The sequence below is a fragment of the Pleurodeles waltl genome, chromosome 4_1 (assembly GCF_031143425.1).
Source record: "Pleurodeles waltl isolate 20211129_DDA chromosome 4_1, aPleWal1.hap1.20221129, whole genome shotgun sequence".
NCBI classification, from domain to species: Eukaryota; Metazoa; Chordata; class Amphibia; order Caudata; family Salamandridae; genus Pleurodeles; species Pleurodeles waltl.
This window is the reverse complement of record NC_090442.1, coordinates 611145485-611171234: the sequence shown is the minus strand read 5'-3', so window position 1 is coordinate 611171234 and position 25750 is coordinate 611145485. Positions and strand designations below refer to the sequence as shown.

The following is a 25750-nucleotide window of genomic DNA, read 5'->3' as shown; positions in this document are numbered from 1 at the left end:
CAATCAGTGACTAATTTAAGAAGGGTTTTGTAAATCTGCTTTTTTTAAACAACTTTATTTAAATTGTTTACATTGGAAAGGTCACCGTTAAAACTTGGGTCACTAATTGACTGGGATATGAGCCCTGGGCAAGCAGCAACCCCAATTCTAGTCGGGTCAAGGTCCAGGCAAACCTTAAAAAATCTGTGTTCACCCTCTGGTAGCTTGGCATACAGCAGTCAGGCTTAACTTAGAGGCAGCGTGTTAAGTATTTGTGCATTACTTCAAACAGTAAAACAGTGAAAACACAATAAATAGAGCTTCCACACCAAGTTAGAAACATAGTACAAAATGTAATAAATGAAAGAAGACCCAAATGAAAAAAATCTGGTGGGAAGAACAGGAGTAGTTGTGTTTCAAATTTTTAAATAAAAATAGCACCAAGAAGCACAAAGCGGTATCAAGGATATCTGGTTGCGCCGGACAGGAACAAAGTCCCAAATTCAGGCCGACTGCAATGGGGCCTGTTGTATCAATGTTAAGGATACTGTCCACAGGACTTGCAATGGGAAGGCCAGTGTAGAGAATGGATTGTTCAGTGTAGGTGATGCGTCAGTTCCAATGAGCAGTGAAGATGTGATGTTGGCTTTGGCTTCATCATCAAGGCTGCCGTAAAAAGCATTGTGCAACAGTGGTTCAGAAGGCGATCCATTGAATCCAAGAACTGGGGATGTGATGGCGATGCAAGTCTTTTGTGACAGGTCCAATCTACGCAGCAGCATTGATGTGTCAGTCCAGCGCAAGGATGTGCCACTCAGGTGAGGAGATAAGTCTGTTATGTTCCGAGATGCATCGTTCAGAAGAGAAGATGCGTCGGTTCCGCTGAGAAGCATTTTAGGGCCACTCCCAAGAGTCCAAGACTGGGGTGGCACCACCTGGCAGGGTACACTTACAGATGGCAGAGTTTAGGTGCAGAGGCAGGGTGGGTGGAAGTATCTTATGTCTATGAGACCTCAGATCCTGATTTTCAAGTATTTTGCTCAGACCTGGAAGCAGCGAGATAGATTTGTAGCTTCCTGGGCAAAAAGGGTCCAAGTTAGACTTTTTTTAGTAATGCCTTTATCATGGGATGTTTCCATTCCAATGGTACATTCCTGTGCGTATGGGAGATTTAGCATTTCTAATATAGTGGGGAGGATGCATTGTGCTACTTTGGCAAGAATCCTTGGTGGTGCAGGGTCCAGAGGAGAATCTGATTTCACTTTGCCAACTACAGCTGCCAAGCTATCTGTAGTAATATTGGAAATTTCTGCAAAGGCATTATTCCTATTTTTCGGATTGTGTCTATTGGGAGCAGGGCTTATGTTTTAGAAGTTTCTTGAAATGTTAGGTAAATGTCGGTAATTGAAAAACAATCTTGTTTATTCTTTGCACCTGGATACAGATGGTTTGAATTTGTACGTTTACAGTTATAGGATAATCACCTCCCTTCAATGCATTTCAGTTGAACATGATCTACCTAGGTCAGGGACTTTTAAACATGTGGAGATTGAAGACCTCATCAATCAAATGCCAATGCAAGAAATGTTGATGCTTGCAACCATGCTGACTGTTCCTTTTTCAAACCCAGTCCTGTCAACAATTTCTGCAATACATCAAATCCATGTAATTTGCTTTCTGTGTGATTCAGCTAGACTGCAGATGGCTTGTCTGAGGAGATTGACAGGGGCGTAGCTTTTGAGGGGAGGGTGTTTGGGGTGCTACACCACCCAAATAAATGCATTTTGTGATAAGTAGTTGGGTACAGGTGCTTTCAGTTGGGTACGTTTAGGTGCCTGTCAGATTTCAGTAGGTATTTGTACACACAGACAAAAATGCACACATACGCACACTCTCTCTATTTGGAAAATCTTCAAAGATTATGGTTATTTCACAAAATAATGTGCTTTCTCTCACTTAGTGCCACTACCTATCCCCATTTCTCTTCCTTTCCACTGCCCCTTAAGCCCCTCTTGTGTGCCCTGAATGTTGTCATATATATTTTAACATTATCTGCAAGCATGATTATTGGGAAATCTGGAGCTCACACACCTCCAATCTTACTGACCATGCTATGCCCTTGTAGATTAGGGTTTCTCTACTGATTACTGCCACAGTTATATAATTTAACATTTTTGGATAGTATCCAACTTTTATCACACTCCATCTAAACTGAGGTTGTGGCATAAAAAAGCAGTTGTGGATTAACACCAATTTGTTTGCCCCGATGCAGCTTAATTACATGTGTTTTGATAACTGTAGGAAATCTGCTTTTTCACATGGTTCCAGTCCTTTTGCTTTGCTCTGTTAAACAGTGTTGGTATTATAACTCTGCACATTAAGAAAGAGCCAACAAGCATATTTGTGTCATATCTGGCGACTCAGAGGCCCCTCATCACATTCTGCAATTGGGCACCATCATGTTGCATTATGCCACTGAGCACTTTGTCTAATTTGAATATGAGTTGCAAAAGTGGGTGATTAATTTATGCAGTGTCTTCATGGGAGGGGTCCATGGGGAGAAAATGGATGATTTGTTTGGTTATACCCCAAATCTGTCTATCACATTTGCACTTGAGGTGGTGATTCTGGCTCTGCAGTATAGCTCAAGTCACAAAGCACCTGGTCCAATGCAATCCCAATGGACTTGTATAAAAGCTATTTTAAGTTGTGGGCACCTATAATTCTAAATGTCTTAAATGCGGCACTGAGTGTAGGAATCCCTCCCTCCTGGAAATCTGCGTGCATTGTTCCCGTGTATAAAAAGGGAAACCGCAGTGATCTCAAATCCTATTGCCCGATTTCACTCCTAGACTCCTCAATGAAAATCTTGGGACAAATTGCCTGATGGCGCATTGAGGAATGGGTTAGAGAGCATGATGTGATGAGTAAGGTGCAGTATGGTTTTAGGAAAGGGTTGGGAACACAGGAGTAATGTCTGAACTTATGTTGTTTGGTAAATATATGCAGGTGAAGAGGGGTACTCTTTATCTTGCCTCCATGGACCTTAGCTGTGCTTTGACAAAGTAAATTGTAGTAAACTATGGGAAAGTTTAACCTCGATGGGTATGGATTCCCAAATCATGGAGCTGCTCTGATACTTGTACTCTAGAACAAATGCTTCAGTGAGATATAGGACCCATGAGGATTGCACAGAATCTTTTAATTTAAAAAAGAGGCATGAGAGAGGGTTGTGTTTTGGCCCCCACTTTACTCCTTTTATATACAAATGGTTTGCATAACTTTTTGGTGGATAGATGCAATCATGTTCCTAAAATAAATGGAAAGAGTGTGTCGTCCCTGATATATGCGGATGATGCAGTGCTTATGGCCCGTACTATGAATGGTCTCCATGAGATAGTTAAGGCATATGTTGACTTTATGTTGGATTTAGATTTAGAGGTCAACAGCAGCAAAACCCACTTCATGGTCTGTGGCAAACCATTGAGCAAAGTGGGGGCTTTGGTGATAAATGGCCAAAACATCAGCTGTGTGCATGAATTCTAGGTGTGACTTTTGATGACAAAGGAACATGGATGCCCTGCATAGCGAGGCGATGTGCATGATTCAATGCCTCTGTAGGGGCTACTTTTAATTTTGCAATAAGAGTGGGGATAAAGCCCATACTGCCTCTGCCTGAGGTGTATAGACGTAAATGCCTCACTGTTCTTTTGTACTGGGCACCACTTTGGGGTTATTCGGACAGCATAGCTGTTCAGATAGAGGAAAATCACTTCCACTGTTGTGGCTACGTATGGTCCCTGATGTGTTGCTGTGTCGGGGGTGAGTTATTTTTTTAAAGGGGCTTTATGTTGGTGGAATAGTGTAAAATGTTTAATTTATTAAATATTTTTATCTTTCAAATTAAGACTGCAAATGGACTGGAAGTTTTATGATTTTAATATGTGAGTTTTATTCTTTAAATGTATGTGTTTAACATTTCATGTATTTATGTGATTTATGGTAATTATTTCACAACCAAATAAAGAAGAATTGATTGATTGAATACAAAACAATAGAAATAGAGGTTTAGCTGGAGTATTTTTTTGTTCTTTATTTGGTACAACCCCTGTCTCAAACTTGCAAAGGAATTATTTGGGCTACCCTTTTCTAAAGCTTTGAGTTCTTGGTGGTGCTAATGCCCAGGTGATGAAATACAGTCGATTAGTACATTTCCATTGTCACTCTGCTGTCTGCCCTGCATCTCACTTCTTAGTCTCTGGCAATCAGGCACCACTATCACCATTACTACCACTGCAGTCACCACTACAATGTTCTTGCATGTTTATGTGTGTAACAACACTGTGCATTTGGCAGTGTTGTGTAGGTGTGTGTAAAGAGAAAGAATAATGCAGGGATGTTTCAGAAATCATATGTGCAATCAACAAATGACAGCCCTGTTGGCTTTACCAATGCTTGTTGAATGTGAGGTGATGTAAGCCTAATCTAGCCCCATTAGGACGGTTCACTGAACTGAAAGCTTGTCACTTGACAAATGAATTGATTTGAAGGTCACATAATTGCAGCCTAAAAATCGAGCCTTTCAAATTCAGCAAATCGAAGGACTAGAAATGGAATAATAGTAACATCTGTCATGGAAAGTGCGGTAAGAAGTGGTATCGAAGGGCCAGATGTAGCAAGCAGAGGGCCCATGACTGCCACTGCTTCATGTGTAATTGCGTGACCAGATGTGTTGATGTCATTGTACCTCTAAACTGTTGTCCATCCCGTCTTAATCTGCTTCCAGCTTTCTCAATTTGCTTACTTCCATCTTGACATGTTTTCAGCACCATTGCATAAACCTGCAGCCTAATCCAAACTGCTTTGCGGATGGTTACTGCCCTGCGAAATAAGCGCGTGATATTACCAGCGGATACGCTTTCAAATATCCTGCCATTATCATTATACGCTGGACAGTTTGCAGAATGAGCTTTCTGCGCGTGGCACCTAGAAACTCATCCTCGGTGCACTTAGGGGCAGCACAGCAAAGGAAAAAGAACTGGACAAACACACACTTCTTTAAAAAAAAAAAACTTTTATCCAGATCATCGACAGTCCGGAAAAAACAACCTCAGATTCTCAATCCAAACACTACTTAATGCTGAAATATGGAAATAGCAGGCAGAGATCCCCCTAAATCTGTGATAGTGGCACAAAGTTCTTCTTTCTTAGTGGGATCAGTCCATCATGTGATCTCATTCTGATTTCGGACTCTGATCTCCTGAATTCTACTTTAAGTCTGGGGCAGTATTTTTTGGTTGGTGCCGTTATGAAAAAAAACAACAACAAAAAAACGCACAACTGCGTTTATAGATGAGATTTTAGGAGTTCTTGGTCGAGCATGTTTCATCCTGTTAAGGGACATTTTGAAAGAATAGATACCACCTGTAAGAGCGAAATGTCTAAATTGCGATCTAAGTTATTTCATCATTGATGTGTGATCATTTTGCTCCTAAAAATCACTTTGGGCCTGATTTAAAAAAGTGGCATTGCACCCAATGCAGAGCCACTTTTCTTGTGCCCTTTAGCGCACCCCTAACGCCACCATGTTTGCGCTGTATGTAAGATACAGCTCACCATGGCAGTAGTTAGGGAACTAGCGTAAAAACTTTTGATGCTAGCTCAGAGCTTTGCTGAATTAGTGTTAACAATTTCAATGCTAATCCTGCAAAGCGCATTGAGACCCATTGTAAACAGTGGTGTTCCTCCTTTTAACACATGCTCTGAGCAAGCATTAAAAATGCCAAAAATCTCTTAGATTTCTTTGTGCCATTTTTTTAGGCTCCCTAATGGGGGAACACCCACGTTGCATACCTTATGCCTGGCGCAGGCATAATGCAGCACAAAGGGTTACAAAGTGGCACAATGTATGCATTGCACCACTTTGTAAATTTGGCACAGTGATTTTGGCCTTGTTGCTAATGTGGGGCAAGGAGGAGCTATGGGCTCTTAAATCTGCCCTTTTGTATCTAAATACCTTAGGAAAACAGTGGTCTGTTCTCTACAACCTTCTGTTTAAGACTTGAGGAAACCCCAAAGTATTCCTAAAGCTTCAGACTGAACTTGCTTCAATGCTACTGAAGCCATTCACAGGGTTCGGCAGTCAAGCTGTGGATTCTCTCTTGGCTGTCATCAGCAGGAGTGTAGGGGCCGTGCTTCAGCTACTGTGGTACTGTAGTGTCCAGCAAGGTTTGATGGCTACAGTAAGGCAATATGTTTCTGCACAAACAGGTTGTCTCAGACATTTGAAAGAATTTTTCAGGATGATGTTTGGATACCAAGTTTTAGATGTAGCCATTTTAATTCTTTATCCCAAATCCAGAGGGCAACTTTGTTCCATTATGAGATGATGTTTGTTCCCAGCCTTTCATGGAGTATATTTTCTTAGGCATTGTAAGAAAATTGGAGCATTAGTTTAGTGGGTGATTAATTATCTCATGTAATAATCACAACCCTACTCAGGGTAAACCACTACAGTCACTACATAAACCTGATCTCAACCCCTCTGATAGCTAAATTACAGTAGTAAAGTCACAACATAGGACAAGAAAATCCCTGCTTGACCTGCACATTAAGGTTGACTACGACGGAGCACAAGTCTGATATAGAAACTCGGTTTGAAATGGTCAAAGTTTTACCTTTGAACTAAATCTCTGAAATGGAAATCAAAAATCCTCAGAGATGCAAGGTAGCAGGCTGTGACCAAAGAGGAGGACTCCATGACATTGGATAGCTGCTGGATGAGATCTTGGTGAAGCCTTTGACTTCTAGAGAAAAAGCACAGAGCAGGAGAAATTTTGAAATTTGCTCCCATAGAAAGCCTGTAGGTGGTCGGCTCCTTCGCAGGGTGAAGATTTCTACACTCTAACATAATCACTTTTTTGGAACTTGGATTCTGACAGCAGGGCAAGGCTGCAGTCTATAATCAAAGTGGGTTTCACAAGCCCTGATACCTTCTCCGTGAGGTCCTGCTTCATTGGATTTGCTCATGAAATGCTTTGAGAGGTAGCAACCTGATTCTTTGGCCAAGTAGCAACACACTTTTCTTGGAATGGTTTGGCAGGTTGATTCTGGTCCTCTGGAGATCCTGGGAACCAAATGATTTCCAGTCCCAAACTCATGATATTCTAGGTCATGGGTACTCGCAAACATTTTTCCAGGACCAAAATGTTTTGTCTGTGATGTGCCCCAGGGCCGCATCAATGTCAGCGGAATGGAGGTTGGGTGAGAGGGTTGGTAGTGTTGGCAGTTAAGTATCAGTAGGCTAAATTAAGCAATATGAAACTAGAAAACCTGGGATTAATGTTGGCTTCCCCAATTTTCCAAATTGTGTGATCCTAGGCAATTGCTTGATTTCACTTCCCCTCCTTTTTCTTTTTTATCACATATGAGTTCATCGAAATCCGGGTCTGCACCGTACAAAGCTGTTCCTGTGTTTAATTTAATAAACTATAATGTTGTTCATGTATAATAGGAACCCAGGCCACTCAAAAAGTGCACATAACACCTGACTTGCTTGTTTAATTCCCTATTGGCATATTTGTCAGGTTAGGGGTAAAAATGAATGTTTCTAAATTCATGTTTGAAAACTATCACATTTAAATGAATACTTCTCATTGCACTGATGCAATAAGTTATACTATGGTGAAATGGACAGCATGTTAACCTAACACACTTTTTGAATTTTGAAGTGACTGTTATATTTTTACACTTTTGCTGCACGATGTGTTTAAAAATGAACGTGCTTCTAAAGTGAAGCTCAGGAATCCCTGGTTACTTCCTTTTCTTAACACAGTTAACCTTGAAATAAATGATTGCCTCTCTATGTATGATCTTTATATTGTTAGAGCTGAATCGAGTGAACAACCCTGTGCTCCTGTTGCCCAGGGGGCCGCATGTAAAGGTCAAGGGGGCCGCATGAGGCCCCCGGGCTGTACTTTGAGTACCCATGTTCTAAGTGGAGTATATTGTGACACCAGCCAAGGGTCCAGGACCTTATGGGCAGTACTTTAACAGTAAGACTCACTCCAGCAGAAACCAGCAGAAGTGTCCAGGGCAGGTTCAGTTGGTAATGGCTCACTGGGCAGTTGCAGTAAAGGCCTCTTGTAGTTTGTTGTGCCCCTTATGACACTTGCAGTACACTTTTTGTCCTGGGTACAAGAAAGAGAGCACTTCCAGTCTTCCGGGCTCTTCTGGACACTACTGAGGTTGTAGACAGCAGGTCCAGTTCTCTTCTGCTCTTTCACAGGTCCAGAAACGTTTCTGAAGTGAATGCCTGAAGATGCCACATTTATGCCTGGTACCAGCCTGCGGGTGGAGGTGACTCCTGGCTCCTCCCTAGCCACTGTGGAAAAAAAGAAAAGAGCAACCATCTGTTATTACTCTAAACCAGTTGTGGGGTAGCTCCATTCCTACTGGGATTTTTACACAAATGTCAGGGTGAGCAAAGAAGGGCCCTGCACGTGTCAGCTAACATTTGCCCGCAAAAGACTAGTCCTCTGAAGATAATTAAGGTTCTGGAAACAGAAAAACAGAACACTTCCCTACAGCCATGCCTTTGTCCTGCTTTAGTAGCAGTTTTCAAACCATATCAAGGAGGGTATTCAACTGCCAGGTGACAGTTTGAGCTCATACAAATGGGCCTTCAGAGATTTTAAATGGGGAAAAGGTAACTTTACCTTTTCCAAAATATGTATTACAAATGTGACTTCACAAGTAAATTGAACTTGTAATAAATATCTCAAAAGACCATGAATAAAATGTGTGGTTATTTCCTAGCTTGATATAACACCTAATATAGTATCCCATTGCTTAACTATGGAACAACCAACCCTTCTACAGTGAAAATAGCTTTTGGGGCCCTTTCACTGTTTACCATTAAACATTTACATGTCCTACTTTTAAATACCATGCACCCTGCCTTATAGGCAGTAAGGCCTACTTAAGGCTGACTTTTCAATTTTGAAAAGAATGCTTAGGCCTATCAAAAAGCTGTAATTTGAGAGGTTGAATTTTCAGTTTTAAAACTGCACAGCCAGCTACAATGGTAGGTCTGCAGACATTTTTGAACAGTCGCTGCAGTGGGTGGCACAATGGGTGCTACAGTTCACTCTTGATATTTAGCTTACAGGCTTTAGGTCACTTTTGCAGGGACTGATAGGTAAATCACCTATGCCTGTTGGCAGTATGCCACCTTTATCAGATTGAAAGGAGAAGCACAGACACTTTACCTCTGGTTATCACGAGTAACATTCACAGCATTCTACAGCCAGTTTCAGCGCATTTTAGACAATGGAAACCACCACCTACATTGCCACATACAGTTTTTTTTAATCATGCAGTTATTGCCATGTTCAGAATATCACATTAGTGTCGAGACAGGGCCACTCACCTAAAAAGCAGGATGTCTGCAGGGGCGATGGTATGCCACCGACCTCCTGGAACACATCTCGGCACTCCCTGGTGGACACAGAAACCCCGGCAGGTGTCCCAAAAGGAAAGGGGGAGTGGAAGAGAAAGAGACAAAACACTGCCATGTCTTGTCGGTACAGCCAGGCACCCTGTACCTTCGGGGGGCAGGATGTTGTTGAAAGAATGATAGTAGAGTTAGTGCACTCAACTTCCTTGAAACTGAATCTCTCTTTCTGATATTGGCACAGGAGCGGTAGAAGAACACCGGGATGCTCCAGCACTTTTCTTGGATAATAATAACTGTTGGCACAATTACTAACACTGCATTACCAAAAACCCAAACTGAATACCATAACAATAAGTACTGTGACACTAGGGCTGGCTTCATAGAGATTCATTGTTGCACACTACAATTAGAACTGTGGTTGCACTTATCATGTACAAGAAAGACAAACAAGGGCATTCATTATATCATGTATAACTTTCCTGCATGCATAGGGTTAAACTAAAAGGAACAAAAACAATCCAAGAAATACAAATGTCCACTCTGGGTTTAAACAGTTAGGGTGGCACAGTTTGGTTTGGTTTCACTGTGTGTGTTAAAAACCCTTCAGAAGCAAATTCCTCAAACCTGAAACACAGACATGAATAACACAATTTAAATCCAAGACTTATGCTATTAGAGAAAGAAAAGTAACGTAAATGCTCTTTTAAAATTGCATTGTCACTTTTTGTAGTATTTGAGCTTGAGCAGATTTCCTGAAGCACATTTAGGCAAGTAACTACAATAATAATGTAGAATGTTCAGAAATGCATTTGTCTCTTCAAGATAAGCACTCTGCCAAAATACGAGGTCTGAAATACACCAGCTGTTCTAGGAAAGCACAGCACTCAAAGAAGAAACTCACTGGAGAATACTAGTCACTTAGCAGCAGTCTTTTCCGGTGTGCTGGAGGAATGCCTGGTGTCAGCTGGTACAGGAACGAAGAAAAGAATTGCCTCAAAAGTCCTGAATACGAGGATGACAGCAGGATTTGGACTGCCAAATCAGACGCTGAGATCAGGAAGCAAAACAAAGCCAAGCAGAGAGGCATGCTTCACTCTGCTATTTATAGCCATTCAGGAAAGCAGTGGAGGTTCAACATGTGGATGAGTCACCACACCTAATTAGAAGCACATGTCTACACCAAAACCAATTAGAAGCACATGTCTACACCTGCTCACATTAGCAAACAAGCATCTGTAAGAACAGGCATTGATAAAAACCAATTGTGTAACACAGCACATTATGTTTACTTAGAAACATGAAGGTTTTACCAAGAACAGAGATATGATTTAACCCTAATCCCTGGGGATGCTGACAAATAACACAGGAGGCACCTTGGGGATTCCTTACAATTAGACTAGCACCTTCCAGGTGAAATTTAATTCCAAAGTTTAGATTGCGTTAGGCAAAGTGTTTTGCTGCAACTGATATTTCTCTTCAAATTGACCACACAAGATAGGTAACAGTTTTATAAACCCTTGTTTTGCATATTTCCTGAAACTAGGAGAGAGAGGTTTCTAACAAAACACATATCACAAAATTTGTGAGCATGTTGGAGGTTATTAATGAAGCAGCAAACAATGAGGTAATAACTTTCCTTTGAATAATATACAAGTATGTGAATGGGTAAAGGTGACAGTTTTATCTTTGCTCACAAAATTTAGGCAATTTGGCAAGTTTCACATTAGTTAATGTAAAGCATGTTTGGTTGTTCTATAAAATGTATCTATCTGCACCCCCCTACCTGGATGGGCTGTATTATAACTCTGGGATGTTGACTGGAAAACAGATGGGGAGGTAAAGATATGGAAAAGAGGTGTGGCTGCAGATAGGGCAGAATGAAGGGCTGAGAGGTGGGGCAGGAACTCCAGGACTTTGTTTAATGGAGATATGACTGTCCCTCGGAGACAGGAAGTGCAGGGAGCGGTGTGGTGATGCAAAGGATGAGGGGTGGGGTAGGATAGGTGCTGAGAGTGGCACATCTGACAGGTCTTTAACTGAGATATAACAGCCCACTAATGGCCTTTTGTGCCATTGGCACCAAGGGCTCTTTAAACTGCTCCTATCTATTTTAAACTTTGCAAGCTTAACACTTTGAAACTTCTGACATTGGCGTTGTGCCTGATTGAATCTGAGTCAGTATATATTTCAATGTCTAGTTGAACAAAACAAGTAATAAAGAATGATGTGACATACAACAAAAAAAGAGCCATCTATCTCAAAGGAGGTACTGGGGTAACTGAGGGCTCATGATTACTCAGAATTAATTTGAGTGTGCAACAGAGGCAACAACAGTGGGAGTAATTATATAGTCCATGGTATTTTCCTCTTTCATGTGCTGCATTGCAAATGGTATAACACTGCTTACAATATTCCCACAGATCAATAGCAACTTCCATCATTATTATGTTCTGGTGCATGAGACCGCTTGTCTCGGGTCATTAAAGTGATGAACTTGTTGGCAGCTCCATTATCAAACTTTACCACACTCTATATGGTGAGTAACTAATTACAACTGCAGAAAATTCATTACATTTCAATTAAAATTGTTTTCCTTCCATGTTAGTTTCTCTTTACATGCTTCTTGAAGGTCAAGGGTGATTTGTCTACAACAACACAAAACTTACTCAGCAAATCAGTACTCAACCATTCGAATAAAAACTGTCTGGAGCTTTGTAGTGTTAATATCCATGTGTGATATTTCACTGCTATAACAAAACATGCACTTCTCCCAGGACGCAGATTTGCCATTACAATCTACGCTCTTCCTTCACCATCTTAAGTCTGCTCACTCTTCTTCCCATGTATAATGCCTCAGCATGTCTATTGTAGTTTCAAATTCCTCTTTTACTCTCACCAGTCATTCTATGTACTGCATGATCAGGTTCTGAGAAAGAAAAAAGACAATTGAGAGAAGGAGAACTTTAATAATCTAGCTCTAGTCTGCAGCATAATTAGGATGCTATGCCAGGATAAGCAAGCACATATTATCCCCTGTGTAGTAAAACACTATTTTGAAACTACAACAGACACTTTGCCTATCTTTTGTCTCCTTGTTTGAGAGGATAATCTCACACAATTCAAAGTAACAGAATATAGATGAATGTAGATGAATTGTTGCAACATCAAGGTAATCAACTGGTGTAGAGCGCTCCTCATCCAACTCCCCACAGGGGAGGGCCAGTAGATGCGCCATAACCAGTATGCCAAGGAACCCCCTTAGTTAGTAATTACTACATAGTTTCAGGCAGTCATTTCACCTTGAGCATCGTGGGTCCATCTATCACCAGTGAGCAGAGCATGGGTTGAAGCTGATCCTCATTTTTTAAGACAGTGGTGGAGCTGTGTATGTCCTTGGATTATTCAACTGCAATCTGGAAATGTTCTTCTAAATTTGGAGTCTTGGCAATTTTGCAATCAGCTTGGCAAACACTGCTACCAAAAGGCCCACCAGAGGAGATGCAGCAGAAAGAAATTAATGAAAATGTGCAAATGCTTCTGATGGAATAGCCACTGCCGTATTGGACCGGTGCAGGGGAGCAGTGGTCCCAGCTAAGCAGCTTTGCAATTCAATGATTGCGATGTCATGCCTAACAGGTTGAGAAGCTAAACATAAAGAGAATGGATAAGCATTTAGCTACCACAGGGTGTTCCTTTTGTTTGCAGTAGTGTCAAACGAGATAAAGAAGTACTAGTTCCTAAATGCCTTTGTCCTGTTTACTGCTGCTACAATAATGCAGCTGGCGTTACATTATTAGTAGTGAGGTTTCACCTTCACTGCTCAGAATGTATTTAGCCAGAGCATGCTGTGTCACTAACGCTATTTATACACCATACAATGCAACAGCAGCAGAGCAGTTTTACACAGGACTTTGTCCATTATTGTCACATTCTGCTTGCTGCGGTTTGGTGTTTCTCCAGTCAAATATAAAAACTGAGACGTTGCACTAACGAAGCTGAACATCACTGTAAAGAAATAACTGTATCATTATATTTGGGAGACCAAATGGAGATATTTAGACGAAAAGATGCCCAAAATTGTTCTAGTTATTGTAAATGTAACAATTTCTATCACTTTTATAAGCTGTGAATTGGAGGATGAACCTAAAAGAAACAGTAATATCTGAAGAAAGACCTTCCCTGGCAAAAATGTTTCCTTTTACATGTACCTGCTGCGAGGGGACTTTCTTAGCTACACTTCCTGCTTGGCCCAAACAAAGGCCTGCTTAAAAGGGGTATCAGTCCACCTTATGTTTGAGTGTAATAATGGAAGAGAGCTATGGGAGCCTAAGACCTAGATGCCAAAACAAGAGAAGAAAACAAAGACACAGCATTTTATCACTTCACTATTTCCTAATAAAATCCATGCTTTTTAAGGCAGGTTTTTAGCTATGTTCAACTCTCTATTTAAGTGATGTGCTTGCACTGTAAGAATGCCAGATTTATCTGTCTGTATGAATAATTACCCAAATATTGACATAAGTGGCACTTACTTTTGAAATGCCTTTAATAGCTCTCTATACATCCTAGTGTAAGATGTGAGAGCACTTTACATCACAAACTGTGGTACAATAAATCATGTGTGTGCCTCAAACCACAAGAAATGTTCCATAAGACACTGAGAGTTATAACTTACAAGGTGTAGGAATCACTAACTGTCCATAGATGTAGACATTACATGTTGAGAGTGAAGTGACAAGCAAAACAAAGTCAGTCAATAAAACCTAATGCACTGATTGCGGTTCTTTCTACTAATAAGACTTTATTACTTGCTAAAGGAACCCTTGTTTGCATTCTTAGAATAGCAATAGATTGAGAAAAATCATAATAAAGATCAAAACCCAAGACTTACAGTTTGCATGCAGCTCCTTGATGCTGGTAAATACATCAATGTGCCACGCTGGAATGATTGCAATTTATGAACTTGAAGTAACAAATAATCTCAGTGTCATAAGCAGTCGCCCACTTACCTATGTAAATAAAAAAAAATCTCCATTCTGAATATTAAATGATGTGTTTTGTAGCACAGTAGCAGGCACATTAACAATCTGCTTTTTATGAGTCAAAACTGTGACTGGACAAAGCTCAAAACTCCCCCAAAACACTGTGATATTAACCCAAAGTGAGGCAGGATGGTGCTTTGGCGAGCTGCTTCTCTGGGCCCCTTAGACCGAGGGATAAGATGACGTCATTGAGGGCGGATGCGGAAGCAGCCATGGAAATGCCAAGCTGCACCTGTGTGCACGTGCTGCAACGGTAAATATAATCCGAAAAGGAAGAGAAGCCACTCGCGGCCTTGGGGTGGACGGCAGTTCAAAATCATAAATCACTCTGTACAGGGAAAGAACGGGTAAAGTTCCTTTTTGTGTGTTGTCGCCAGGATATCCAGCCGAGCATGCAGTAGGAGTTACTCTGTCCTCATTTACGCATCCCCGTCTCTCCACTGGTAGAAAAACAAAACTTCCCTGTAGGAAAGGAAGACCCAGGGCCAGTACGAGTAAAACTGGGGGAAAGTCAGCCGGAATCAGGTGAACCAAGATGTACTCCACTATGGAAAGCCCGAGAGCTCCGAGAAGTCCTATAAATCGGCTTAAGGAGTGTTCCCAAAGCAGAGACTCCCAGACTCACGACCGAGAAAGGCCCACTGGAAAGAAAACCTGCAGACCAGAATGACTTTCAAGACCTCAGCATGCGCAATTGTGGTAAGAAACCCTTAGTTGTAAAAACCATTTGCTTTCTATGAAATAGCAAAATAATAATCTGCTTTCAGCATAAACGTATACCATATATACCATACCATACCTATACCGTAGGTTTAGAAATTCTTTCATCGACTACTAGTTAGGCCACTTAACAAAGGTGTGATCTTTGGTGAAAACTTTCTACCGCACCTTTACTTTCTTTGAGGTGCACATCCGGTCAGGCCCAGAATAGTCACATCCACGTGGAAGCCAGGCTGCTGTTACGTTTCCTTCGGTTTCTGTGCTGGCAGACAAAGATGACCTGCAGTGGTGGAATGTTAGGGCTCTTTGCAGGTCGGGCCACAGCAGTGTCTGTAATTAATATGGCCAAATACGATAGAATTGAGGCCTTTTCAAATCAACTCTTTCTATATCTGTACTCTGCTAGTGATAAGTTCTGAATATCTGAATGCAAAACTAGAAATATTGACAACTCTGCGTGTTATCTGTTTTAGCAAGAAGTGAGTTGAGGAGGGTTGTGTTGACGCTCTGTGCGTGTATTTAACACGCAGTGAACGAGTAAAACAATTTGCAGTCCTTACAAAACTGTTCTTTATTGAAGACGTTTTCACTTTAAGACGATGCTACATACGGTTTCTTAGAAGAGGCTTCTACTGATAAGGTACAATGCTGCAGAATGGATGTCCTTGGTGGGAGGCAGATATTTGTGCATGGTGTCCATGAGCGCTGACGTGACACTGAAAGGCATGATTCATTAAGTCTTTTTAGCATAAGCCTAGCTTTTTATCACACAGCATTAAGTGACAGCTGCCAAAAAATAAGGAAAAGCTTTTTTTCAGACAATTCAAATGCTGTACTTTTCCTTCCCAAAATAATATTTGTAAAATTATAGTACACGATGTTCGGTCAAATCGTACTTGACCAAAGATTGCCACTTTATTCCTTTAACATTTTACATTTTTATTTCCCCGTTTCCTCTTACAGGCCTCTCTACTGGCACTTTGTTCCCCAGCAATTTTAATTCCGACTGAACCTCTTGGCCAAGAGTTGTCTCACGAAAATCATCCAGAAAAAGACTTGGCAGCGAAGAATGGAGAGAGGTGTCCTGGTAACGGGAGTGTCAGGTTCCCTCACAGCGCGAGAATTGACCTCCGGGCCATCGATGTTGGTGCCGAAGACAGGATGCTGACAGACATTAGTAGCCGATCGCTCACACCTTGGGACTCCAGGTACTGATATGATACGCCTTGTCCAAATAGGGCCAATGTGTACTTCTTTTGAGGAATACATTAGCTAAGAATTCATTAATTGTAATTGTATGTATTAAAAAATTGGTAAAGGCAGTTTGGGCGGATATATATATATTGGAGGAACATCCGAGCTGCTGTTAACGATAAACATGTTGAAAGATCCAACAATGATTTGCCAGTGTGATTTCATTATATAAGTTATAATAAAACTCTTTCTGAAATAGTCGTGGGCTCCGATACAGGTGGCATCTGCTCCATTTTGCTGCATGAATTTTCATATATCTTTAGGTGGTAGGTGGTGGTGGTGGTGACATCTAATCATCCCATGGCGATAGATGTATCGATTTGTTTATTTATGATTCACTGAATACTCTTGGGAAACAGCTTCAAAAGTATACAGTAAACAAATGAATTAGGAATGAGAGGACAGGCAGTGACAGGGAGGCTTCATGGGTAGAGGGAGGGAAGGGGCAAGACTAGGGCTAGGACTACCAGGAGATCAGCATTTAACCAGTGGAAGAGGTCGAGGCCCAAGGGATCCCCTGAATGAATAGGAAAAGCATTTGTGGATACACGATAAACATTCAGCTCCATGACAGTTTTGGTATTTTCCCACATACAGAGGATAAGGAGGTATACCAAAGGCCAGAACCTTAGTCATCTCCCATGCCACTCTTGTTTTGTTCCCACTGAGGTAATGAGGAAACTGAATACAAGAGTAAGGGAAGCAACCTACCCGTTTGATTCTTGCTTATGCCTAATGATTGCAGTCACTTCTGGGTCTGGTGCTTGTGAAGATCTAAAAATAGAAATCATGTCAGATACACGTGCAGCGTAAAGCGGCGGTCTAGTTGAGCATAAAGTAACTGTTGTTTCAACAATGGAGCACAAAGCAGACCTGATCGACTTACCTTTTATTGCATATAAACAGCTAGTCTTAAGAATTTGCATCTGCATCAGTATATCTTACAGCACCAAAGTAAGTTTTTATTGAACAAATGCGTTAAAGTGACCACAAACTTTCTTCACTGAATTCCCTTGTTAGAAATTGTGGAAAGTTCTTTGGAAAGAAATAAATAATGGGTCGATTTTCTTTCTATAAAATCACATGCTACACTAAAAGTTAAAAAAAACTACAAGTTATATTTTGTACGTTGGGTATTCACAGTATATTTTAGAAAGAATAATGATTTCGCTGGATAGGGGGAGTTGATGTTCAGCAAATATGCTGATAATATTATTATTTAAAACATTTATGTCACTTAAAATACCTCTTTTTCTCAGACTAGTGTAGTGATACTCCACTCCATGACATGGAGACAACAGATCCTACTTGCTGAGCCAATCTGGTGGCCACCACTGCCAGTGTGTAGTCATGCATCAATCATCTGCCAGCTCAGCTTCCACAAACTGATAACCCTAACTTGAGTGCCTTTGTAATTCTTTGAGGTGGCTGAATGTGTACAAGTAGAGTAAGCCAAGTTTATTAATAAAACCCGTAATTTGTCAAATGAAGTTTCTGATTAAATTGCCTACTAGGTTTTCTGAGTGAGTCTGTATGTCAGAACATGCACCCTGAAACGAAGGATTAAAGCAAAAAAACAAAGGAAAGATATCACATCGGGCGACGAACAACCAACACATTGTAATGCCACTTGCCTATGTGGGCTAATCTTAAAATAGTTAAGGGTGAAAGACACCTAACATCTTAGCGAAACCTCCTAACTCTTTAACTCGTTAACTCTGGGTTTCATTAGTTCTTTAGAAATACGAGCAATACTCTGGCAAAATGGAGTAATGCGGCTGCAGAGGTGTACTCATGAAAGAGTGCTGGGATCTGTGCTTGCTTGGCTGAGAAGCCTTCAGTAGCAGTAGCCCAGAAACCTACAACCACAGAAGAGCGACCATCCCATGTAATGGTCTCATTCCTGGAAATGGATTCTTTCTTTGTGGGGAGCTGTTGTATCATCACTGTGACACAACTTGAGGTCTTCGAGAAAACTATTTGTGTTAAACAGCACCTCGAGTGAGGTAATGTAACCCACTCTAGCTAATGGGGGATTAAACATTTGTAAAAGTATATACTCTCTTGAATAAAACACAGGACTGTAATACCAGCTGTAGAACAAGGGTGAACTTGGGGAACAAGTGAAAAAGACGATCATAGCTCCCAATTTGCTCCCGATGGGCATCTGCGGTGGGGATGAAACAGTGAAAAACGGGGCCAGACATGGTGGTCACAAAATACCATTCATTTGTGGTACACTATAAAAAGGGAAGACAGGAAGGTAATAGAGGACCAAGGAAGCAATAAAGGTGGGATTGAAGACATAAAAAGGATTATAAATTAGGACGGGAATACAGAGGCAGGCAATGTGGGAAAGAGCAAAAGAGCGATGAAAACGGTAGGTTAAAGTAAAGAGGGGAGGCAAGGAGGGGGCGACAGACAGAAGGTAAAATGACAAATGAAGAAGCAAGAAGAAAGGAGGAAGTTTCTAAATGAGTAAAGGAAACAGGGAAGCAAGGACCACCACAAGCCTCTTACTGGAATCTTATTGCATAAAGTAACCAATGACCAGGATGAATGATATTTCTCCACACCTGTAAGGTACACCGCTATTACTACATGTGCTAGGAAAGTCTCATGATGCGCCATCATTTTAAACTTTAAATTGTTCTTTCTTTGCAGTGTAGATACGGATGTGAACAGAAACCCTGAGGTCATCGTGCAAGCCAACTGCCTCCACTCCATGTGCCTCGACTCTGAGGGGCAGAAGGACCTCCGTTTAAACTCCATTCCTATCAGGCATCAAATCCTTGTGCTGCGCCGGGAACAGAAGGGCTGCAGCCTGAAGTACAAACTGGAGAAGCAATGGGTGACTTTTGGATGCACCTGTGTCCGGCCTGCCGTCAGCTATGTCTCATACTGAGGCCCTGTAGGTGTTTCTACCGTAGCGCCGGCCTCAGATCTGCTCAATACCCGTCGTCATTTTTCACAGAAAATGTGATTAATATCAACATCAACGTTTTAAAAACCCGATACAGAGACGCTCGATAATGACAAGTACCTGTCAATGAGGGCTCCTTATATCCATTCTAGTGAGTCTTGCTAGGAAATTGACAACACTCATACCTCATCAAAGTTTTTCGGGTCTCATTAAAGAACCCATGCTGAGCTTCCATTTTGAAATCATTTTAGTTGTCAGTGGCAACTAAAATGTTTAAGAAGGCTGATCCAACAATGGGTTTTTATATTTTTATATATAGGAAACATTCTCAGGAAACTATTCGACAGAGTATGACAGAGTTTGAATCTGAAAGTCCACAACTTTATCCTTTTAAATGTTAGAAGTTTAGTTACCTTCTTATTTTTGGACCACGATTTGTACATATTTATATATTTATTTTTCTTTACATGTGTTTATTATGTTTTATTAACTTTTTAAAAGAATTAATGTGTGTCCCACTAAGTCTCTACACAAGACAGTGCAAATAGTTAAAAAAATATTTTGTGAAATAAACGTTTTATAAGCTACTTAGTGTGAACAAAGTTTTTTATGTATGCATTGAAGGATCAGATAAAACAGATTCAAAGGACAGAATTTCTACGAATAGCAGCATCAGACTGAAATTACTTTCAACGTTATGCTGCACTTAGTCTAGTCCTGTATGCTCGTAGTGTAAACACATAAAGATGATGCTTACAAAATCCAAGACTGGATGCTTTTCCAACCCTCTCACTTGCAGGTGTTACAATGATATAAGAAATAGTTCTCCATTCTTTTTTTACCAACTATTTTTTCACTTGTATTTTTAAGTACATAACAATACACAAACAATAGCATCCAGGTAAGATCACAGTGTACATGCATATAAGAGATGGGAATCAGCTGTGGGTGGACAGGCCCTAAGGCATCCGCCCATGCATCTGCGATGATTCGTATGCAGTGGCATAGGAGGGAGACACCAAAGAGTACCATTTGAGTGGACAACTGGTGAAGTGGGATGTTGGAGGGGCTCTCCTCAGTGGCCTCCAACTACTGAAATTAGAAACGCTGTGTATAATAGTCAACCCTGGCAAGTTAAGTAAATAGGATAAGAGTGGATCTACACGGCCTTCATGAAAAACAGCAGACAGATACAAACTAATGTGTCCATTCTAATGAAAGAAACGCCTTATTGGCAAAGCTATGTTTGTCAAATGAGCCTGATGAATGCCAGTTTCATCAAAATGGTCTTGTTTTTGGACTAGACTTCTACAAGAAGATAACCACTTCCATGCCTTAAACTCTTTTACACTTAAAAGCCTTCTTTCCTTCACGTTTGCCATAATACTCTTCCTTTTCCCCAAATCTTTGTTTTTTAATTTATCTGGATACCACTTGTGTACTCCTTTAGACCCTTCTTCAAGGCTCACTGTGTTTAATATTGCAAGTACCTGGCCCCTCGACCAAGAATCCTTCTCCATGGCATGTTTTATTTATTCCCTCCTCCATCCCTCTTGCTCCTTGGTCTCTTCATGGTGCTTCTCTTTCTTACTTTGGGTTCATCAGATCGAGGTTCTCTAATATGGAAAACTGTAACATTGAACGACTCCCTATGAAACACGATCATTAAAGTATCTACATTTTATCCATAAACTTCCACATACTCTTAAAGAAGCATTGAGTATGATTTGTTTAGGGGAGGGACAAATAGCTCCAAGCCAAAGTGAATGTAATCCTCTCCACAGGCCATTTTAAGTTGGTGTACTAAACAAAGTAACTTTTCCACTGTTTGAAATAGAGGATTTCCAATGTATTCATTCAATATATTTAGTGGAAATATATTAGGTGCCAAAACAGTTCGTAGTTTAGTTGTTTGGATTGGTGACAAAAACCCTCATTTCCAAATATATTGTGTCACCGCACAACCTACGGACCCCACAGATTCTTAATTACATACATTAATGACCTGAATGTAAAATAAATCCATTCACATCCAAACTGCAGCTTAACTTACATTTTTTGAGCCATTTTAAACATTGAGCTATCAGACAGTCCACTTACCCAACAAAACACAGAAACAACGTTTGAATCATCAGCAAACAATGTAGCCAAATATCAGGCACATCGAGGAAATATACATAATGCTAGAAATGAATAACATTACTTTACACTCTTTGACATGATTAAACTGTGGGTTGTTGGGCACGCCCCAGGGGACACACTGCACCGAAAATAGATATTGGCATTGCCATGAGTAGCACTTAAGCTTCTGCCTCAGTGGATTCCAAGTTGCAACAAGACAAATATGTGAATGGGGAAACTCGAGTTTATAATGAAGGAGAATGGTACATTATTAAATGCAGTAGCTACATGCAGTGTCTCAGCACAACTGTTTCTTCTGGCACCCATAAAGTCTGAAAATACGTGGCTTTGTGGCTGCTTTGGATATTTGTTTTTCTGAATTGTATGTCTTTTTACTTTTGATAAAAAGGAGTGCTGTCAATTTTGCTTAGTTATTTTTTTCTGAGCATTAACAGAATATAGTAGATGCGAAAATAACTTTTTACCATCCTAAGAACTACCATGTCAATTTCTAAAAACAACATTCCAAAGTTAGTTGCATTTCAGAGAATGGTGCAATGATTATATCCATTTTGATGTTGAAGCGCATTGCTTAGGCTCCTGTTGGGATGTACCTAGGTAGATACAATTATTACTGCCACCTGTTTTCGTAGGAGATAGACTTTGCTCTGCTGCTTCTGCATATGTTCAGTGCTTATTAGTTCTGAGGTAAAGATTTGTCAATCAGTGACTAATTTAAGAAGGGTTTTGTAAATCTGCTTTTTTAAACAACTTTATTTAAATTGTTTACATTGGAAAGGTCACCATTAAAACTTGGGTCACCGACTGACTGGGATATGAGCCCTGGGCAAGCAGCAACCCCAGTTCTAGTCGGGTCAAGGTCCAGGCAAACCTTAAAAAATCTGTGTTCACCCTCTGGTAGCTTGGCACACAGCAGTCAGGCTTAACTTAGAGGCAGCGTGTTAAGTATTTGTGCATTACTTCAAACAGTATAACAGTGAAAACACAAGAAATAGAGCTTCCACACCAAGTTAGAAACATAGTACAAAATGTAATAAATGAAAGAAGACCCAAATGAAAAAAATCTAGTGGGAAGAACAGGAGTAGTTTCGTTTCAATTTTTTAAATAAAAATAGCACCAAAAGCACAAAGCGGTATCAAGGATATCTGGTCGCGCCGGACAGGAACAAAGTCACAAATTCAGGCCGACTGCAATGGGGCCTGTTGTATCAATGTTGAGAATACTGTCCACAGGACTTGCAATGGGAAGGCCAGTGTAGAGGATGGATTGTTAAGTGTAGGTGACGCGTCAGTTCCAATGATCAGTGAAGATATGATGCCGGCTTTGGCTTCATCATCAAGGCTGCCATAAAAAGCATTGTGCAACAGTGGTTCAGAAGGCGATCCATTGAATCCAAGAACTGGGGATGTGATGGCGATGCAAGTCTTTTGTGACAGGTCCAATCTAAGCATCAGCAGTGATGTGTCAGTCCAGCCCAAGGATGTGCCACTCAGGTGAGGAGATAAGTCTGTTATGTTCCGAGATGCATTGTTCAGAAGAGAAGATGCGTCGGTTCCGCTGAGAAGCATTTTAGGACCACTCCCAAGAGTCCAAGACTGGGGTGGCACCACCTGGAAGGGTACACTTACAGATGGCAGAGTTTAGGTGCAGAGGCAGGGTGGGTGGAAGTATCTTATGTCTATGAGACTTCAGATCATGATTTTCAAGTATTTTGCTCAGACCTGGAAGCAGCGAGATAGGTCTGTAGTTTCCTGGGCAAAAAGGGTCCCAGTTAGACTTTTTTTAGTAAAGCCTTTATCATGAGATGTTTCCATTCCAACAGTACATTCCTGTGCATATGGGAGATTTTGCATTTCTAATATAGTGGGGAGGATGCATTGTGCTACTTTGGCAAGAATCCTTGGTGGTGCAGGGTCCAGAGGAGAACCTGATTTCACTTTTCCAACTACAGCTGCCAAGCTATCTGTAGTAATATTGGAAATTTATGCAAAGGCATTATTCCTATGTTTCAGATTGTGTCTATTGGGAGCAGGGCTTATGTTTTAGAAGTTTCTTGAAATGTTAGGTAAATGTCGGTAATTGAAAAACAATCTTGTTTATTCTTTGCACCTGGATACAGATGGTTTGAATTTGTACGTTTACAGTTATAGGATAATCACCTCCCTTCAATGCATTTTAGTTTAAAAGGATAGATAACCTGTGAGGGCAAAATGTCTAAATTGCGATGTAAGTTATTTCATCATTGATGTGTGATCATTTTGCTCCTAAAAGTCACTTTGGGCCAGATTTTTAAAAAAGTGGCATTGCACCCAATGCCGAGCCACTTTTCTTGTGCCCATTAGCGCACCCCTAACGCCACCATGTGTGCGCTGTATGTAAGATACAGCTCACCATGGCAGTAGTTAGGGAACTAGCGTAAGAACTTTTGATGCTAGCTCAGAGCTCTGCTGAATTAGTGTTAACAATTTCAACGCTAATCCTGCAAAGCGCATTGAGACCCATTGTAAACAGTGGTGTTCCTCCTTTTAACACATGCTCTGAGCAAGCATTAAAAATGCCCAAAATCTCTTAGATTTATTTGTGCCATTTTTTCAGGCACCCTAATGGGGGAACACCCACGTTGCATACATTATGCCTGGCGCAGGCATAATGGAGTACAAAGGGTTACAAAGTGGCACAATGCATGCATTGCGCCACTTTGTAAATTTGGCCCAGTGATTTTGGTTTCTTTGCTAATGTGGTGCAAGGAGGAGCTAGGGGCTCTTAAATGTGCCCCTTTGTATCTAAATACCATAGGAAAACAGTGGTCTGTGCTCTAGAACCTTCTGTTTAATACTTGAGGAAACCCCAAAGTATTCCTAAAGCTTCAGACTGAACTTGCTTCAATGCTACTGAAGCCATTCACAGGGTTCGGCAGTCAAGCTGTGGATTCTCACTTGGCTGTCATCAGCAGGAGTGTAGGGGCCATGCTTCAGCTACTGTGGTACTGTAGTGTCCAGCAAGGTTTGATGGCTACAGTAAGGCAATATGTTTCTGCACGAACAGGTTTGGCTTCAGACATTTGAAATAATTTTTCAGGATGAGGTTTGGATACCAAGTTTTAGATGTAGCCATTTTAATTCTTTATCCCAAATCCAGAGGGCAACTTTGTTCCATTATGAGCTGATGTTTGTTCCCAGCCTTTCATGGAGGATATTTTCTGAGGCATTGTAAGAAAATTGGAGCATTAGTTTAGTGGGTGAGTAATTATCTCAAGTAATAATCACAACCCTACTCAGGGTAAGCCACTACAGTCACTAAATAAACCTGATCTCAACCCCTCTGGTAGCTAAGTTACAGTAGTAAAGTCAAAACATAGGACAAAAAAAATCCCTGCTTGACCTGCACATTAAGGTTGAATATGACGGAGCACAAGTCTGATATAGAAACTCAGTTTGAAATGGTCAAAGTTTTACCTTTGGACTAAATCTCTGAAATGGAAATCAAAAATCCTCAGAGATGCAAGGTGGCAGGCTGTGACCAAAGAGGAGGACTCCATGACATTGGATAGCTGCTGGATGAGATCTTGGTGAAGCCGTTGACTTCTAGAGAAAAAGCACAGAGCAGGAGAAATTTTGAAATTTGCTCCCATAGAAAGCCTGTAGGTGGTCGGCTCCTTCACCGGGTGAAGATTTCTACACTCTAACATAATCACTTTTTTGGAACTTGGATTCTGACAGCAGGACAAGGCTGCAGTCTATAATCAAAGTGGGTTTCACAAGGCCTGATACCTTCTCCGTGAGGTCCTGCTTCATTGGATTTGATCCTGAAATGCTCTGAGAGGTAGCAACCTGATTCTTTGGCCAAGTAGCAACACACCTTTCTTGGAATGGTTTGGCAGGTTGATTCTGGTCCTCTGGAGATCCTGGGAACCAAATGGTTTCCAGTCTCAAACTCATGATATTCTAGGTCATGGGTTCTCGCAAACCTTCATCCAGGACCCAAAAAGTTTTGTCTGTGATGTGCCCCAGGGCCGCATCAATGCCAGCGGAATGGAGGTTGGGTGAGAGGGTTGGGAGTGTTGGCAGTTAAGTATCGGTAGGCTAAATTAAGCAATATGAAAGTAGAAAACCTGGTATTAATGTTGGCTTCCCCAATTTTCCAAATTGTGTGATCCTAGGCAATTGCTTGATTTCACTTCCCCTCCTTTTTCTTTATTATCACATATGAGTTCATCGAAATCCGGGTCTGCA

At 41.0% G+C, this 25750-nt stretch overlaps 1 protein-coding gene across 1 annotated transcript; it reads left to right on the top strand.

Moving 5' to 3' along the window:
* The first annotated feature begins 14838 nt into the window (after window positions 1-14838).
* On the top strand, window positions 14839-19891 carry LOC138288549 (interleukin-17A-like). The gene is made up of 3 exons (XM_069230073.1): window positions 14839-15177; window positions 16162-16406; window positions 19117-19891. Exons 1-3 carry the CDS (start codon window positions 15145-15147, stop codon window positions 19355-19357), a joined length of 519 nt encoding a protein of 172 aa, XP_069086174.1. The 5' UTR covers window positions 14839-15144; the 3' UTR covers window positions 19358-19891.
* The last annotated feature ends 5859 nt before the right edge of the window (window positions 19892-25750 follow it).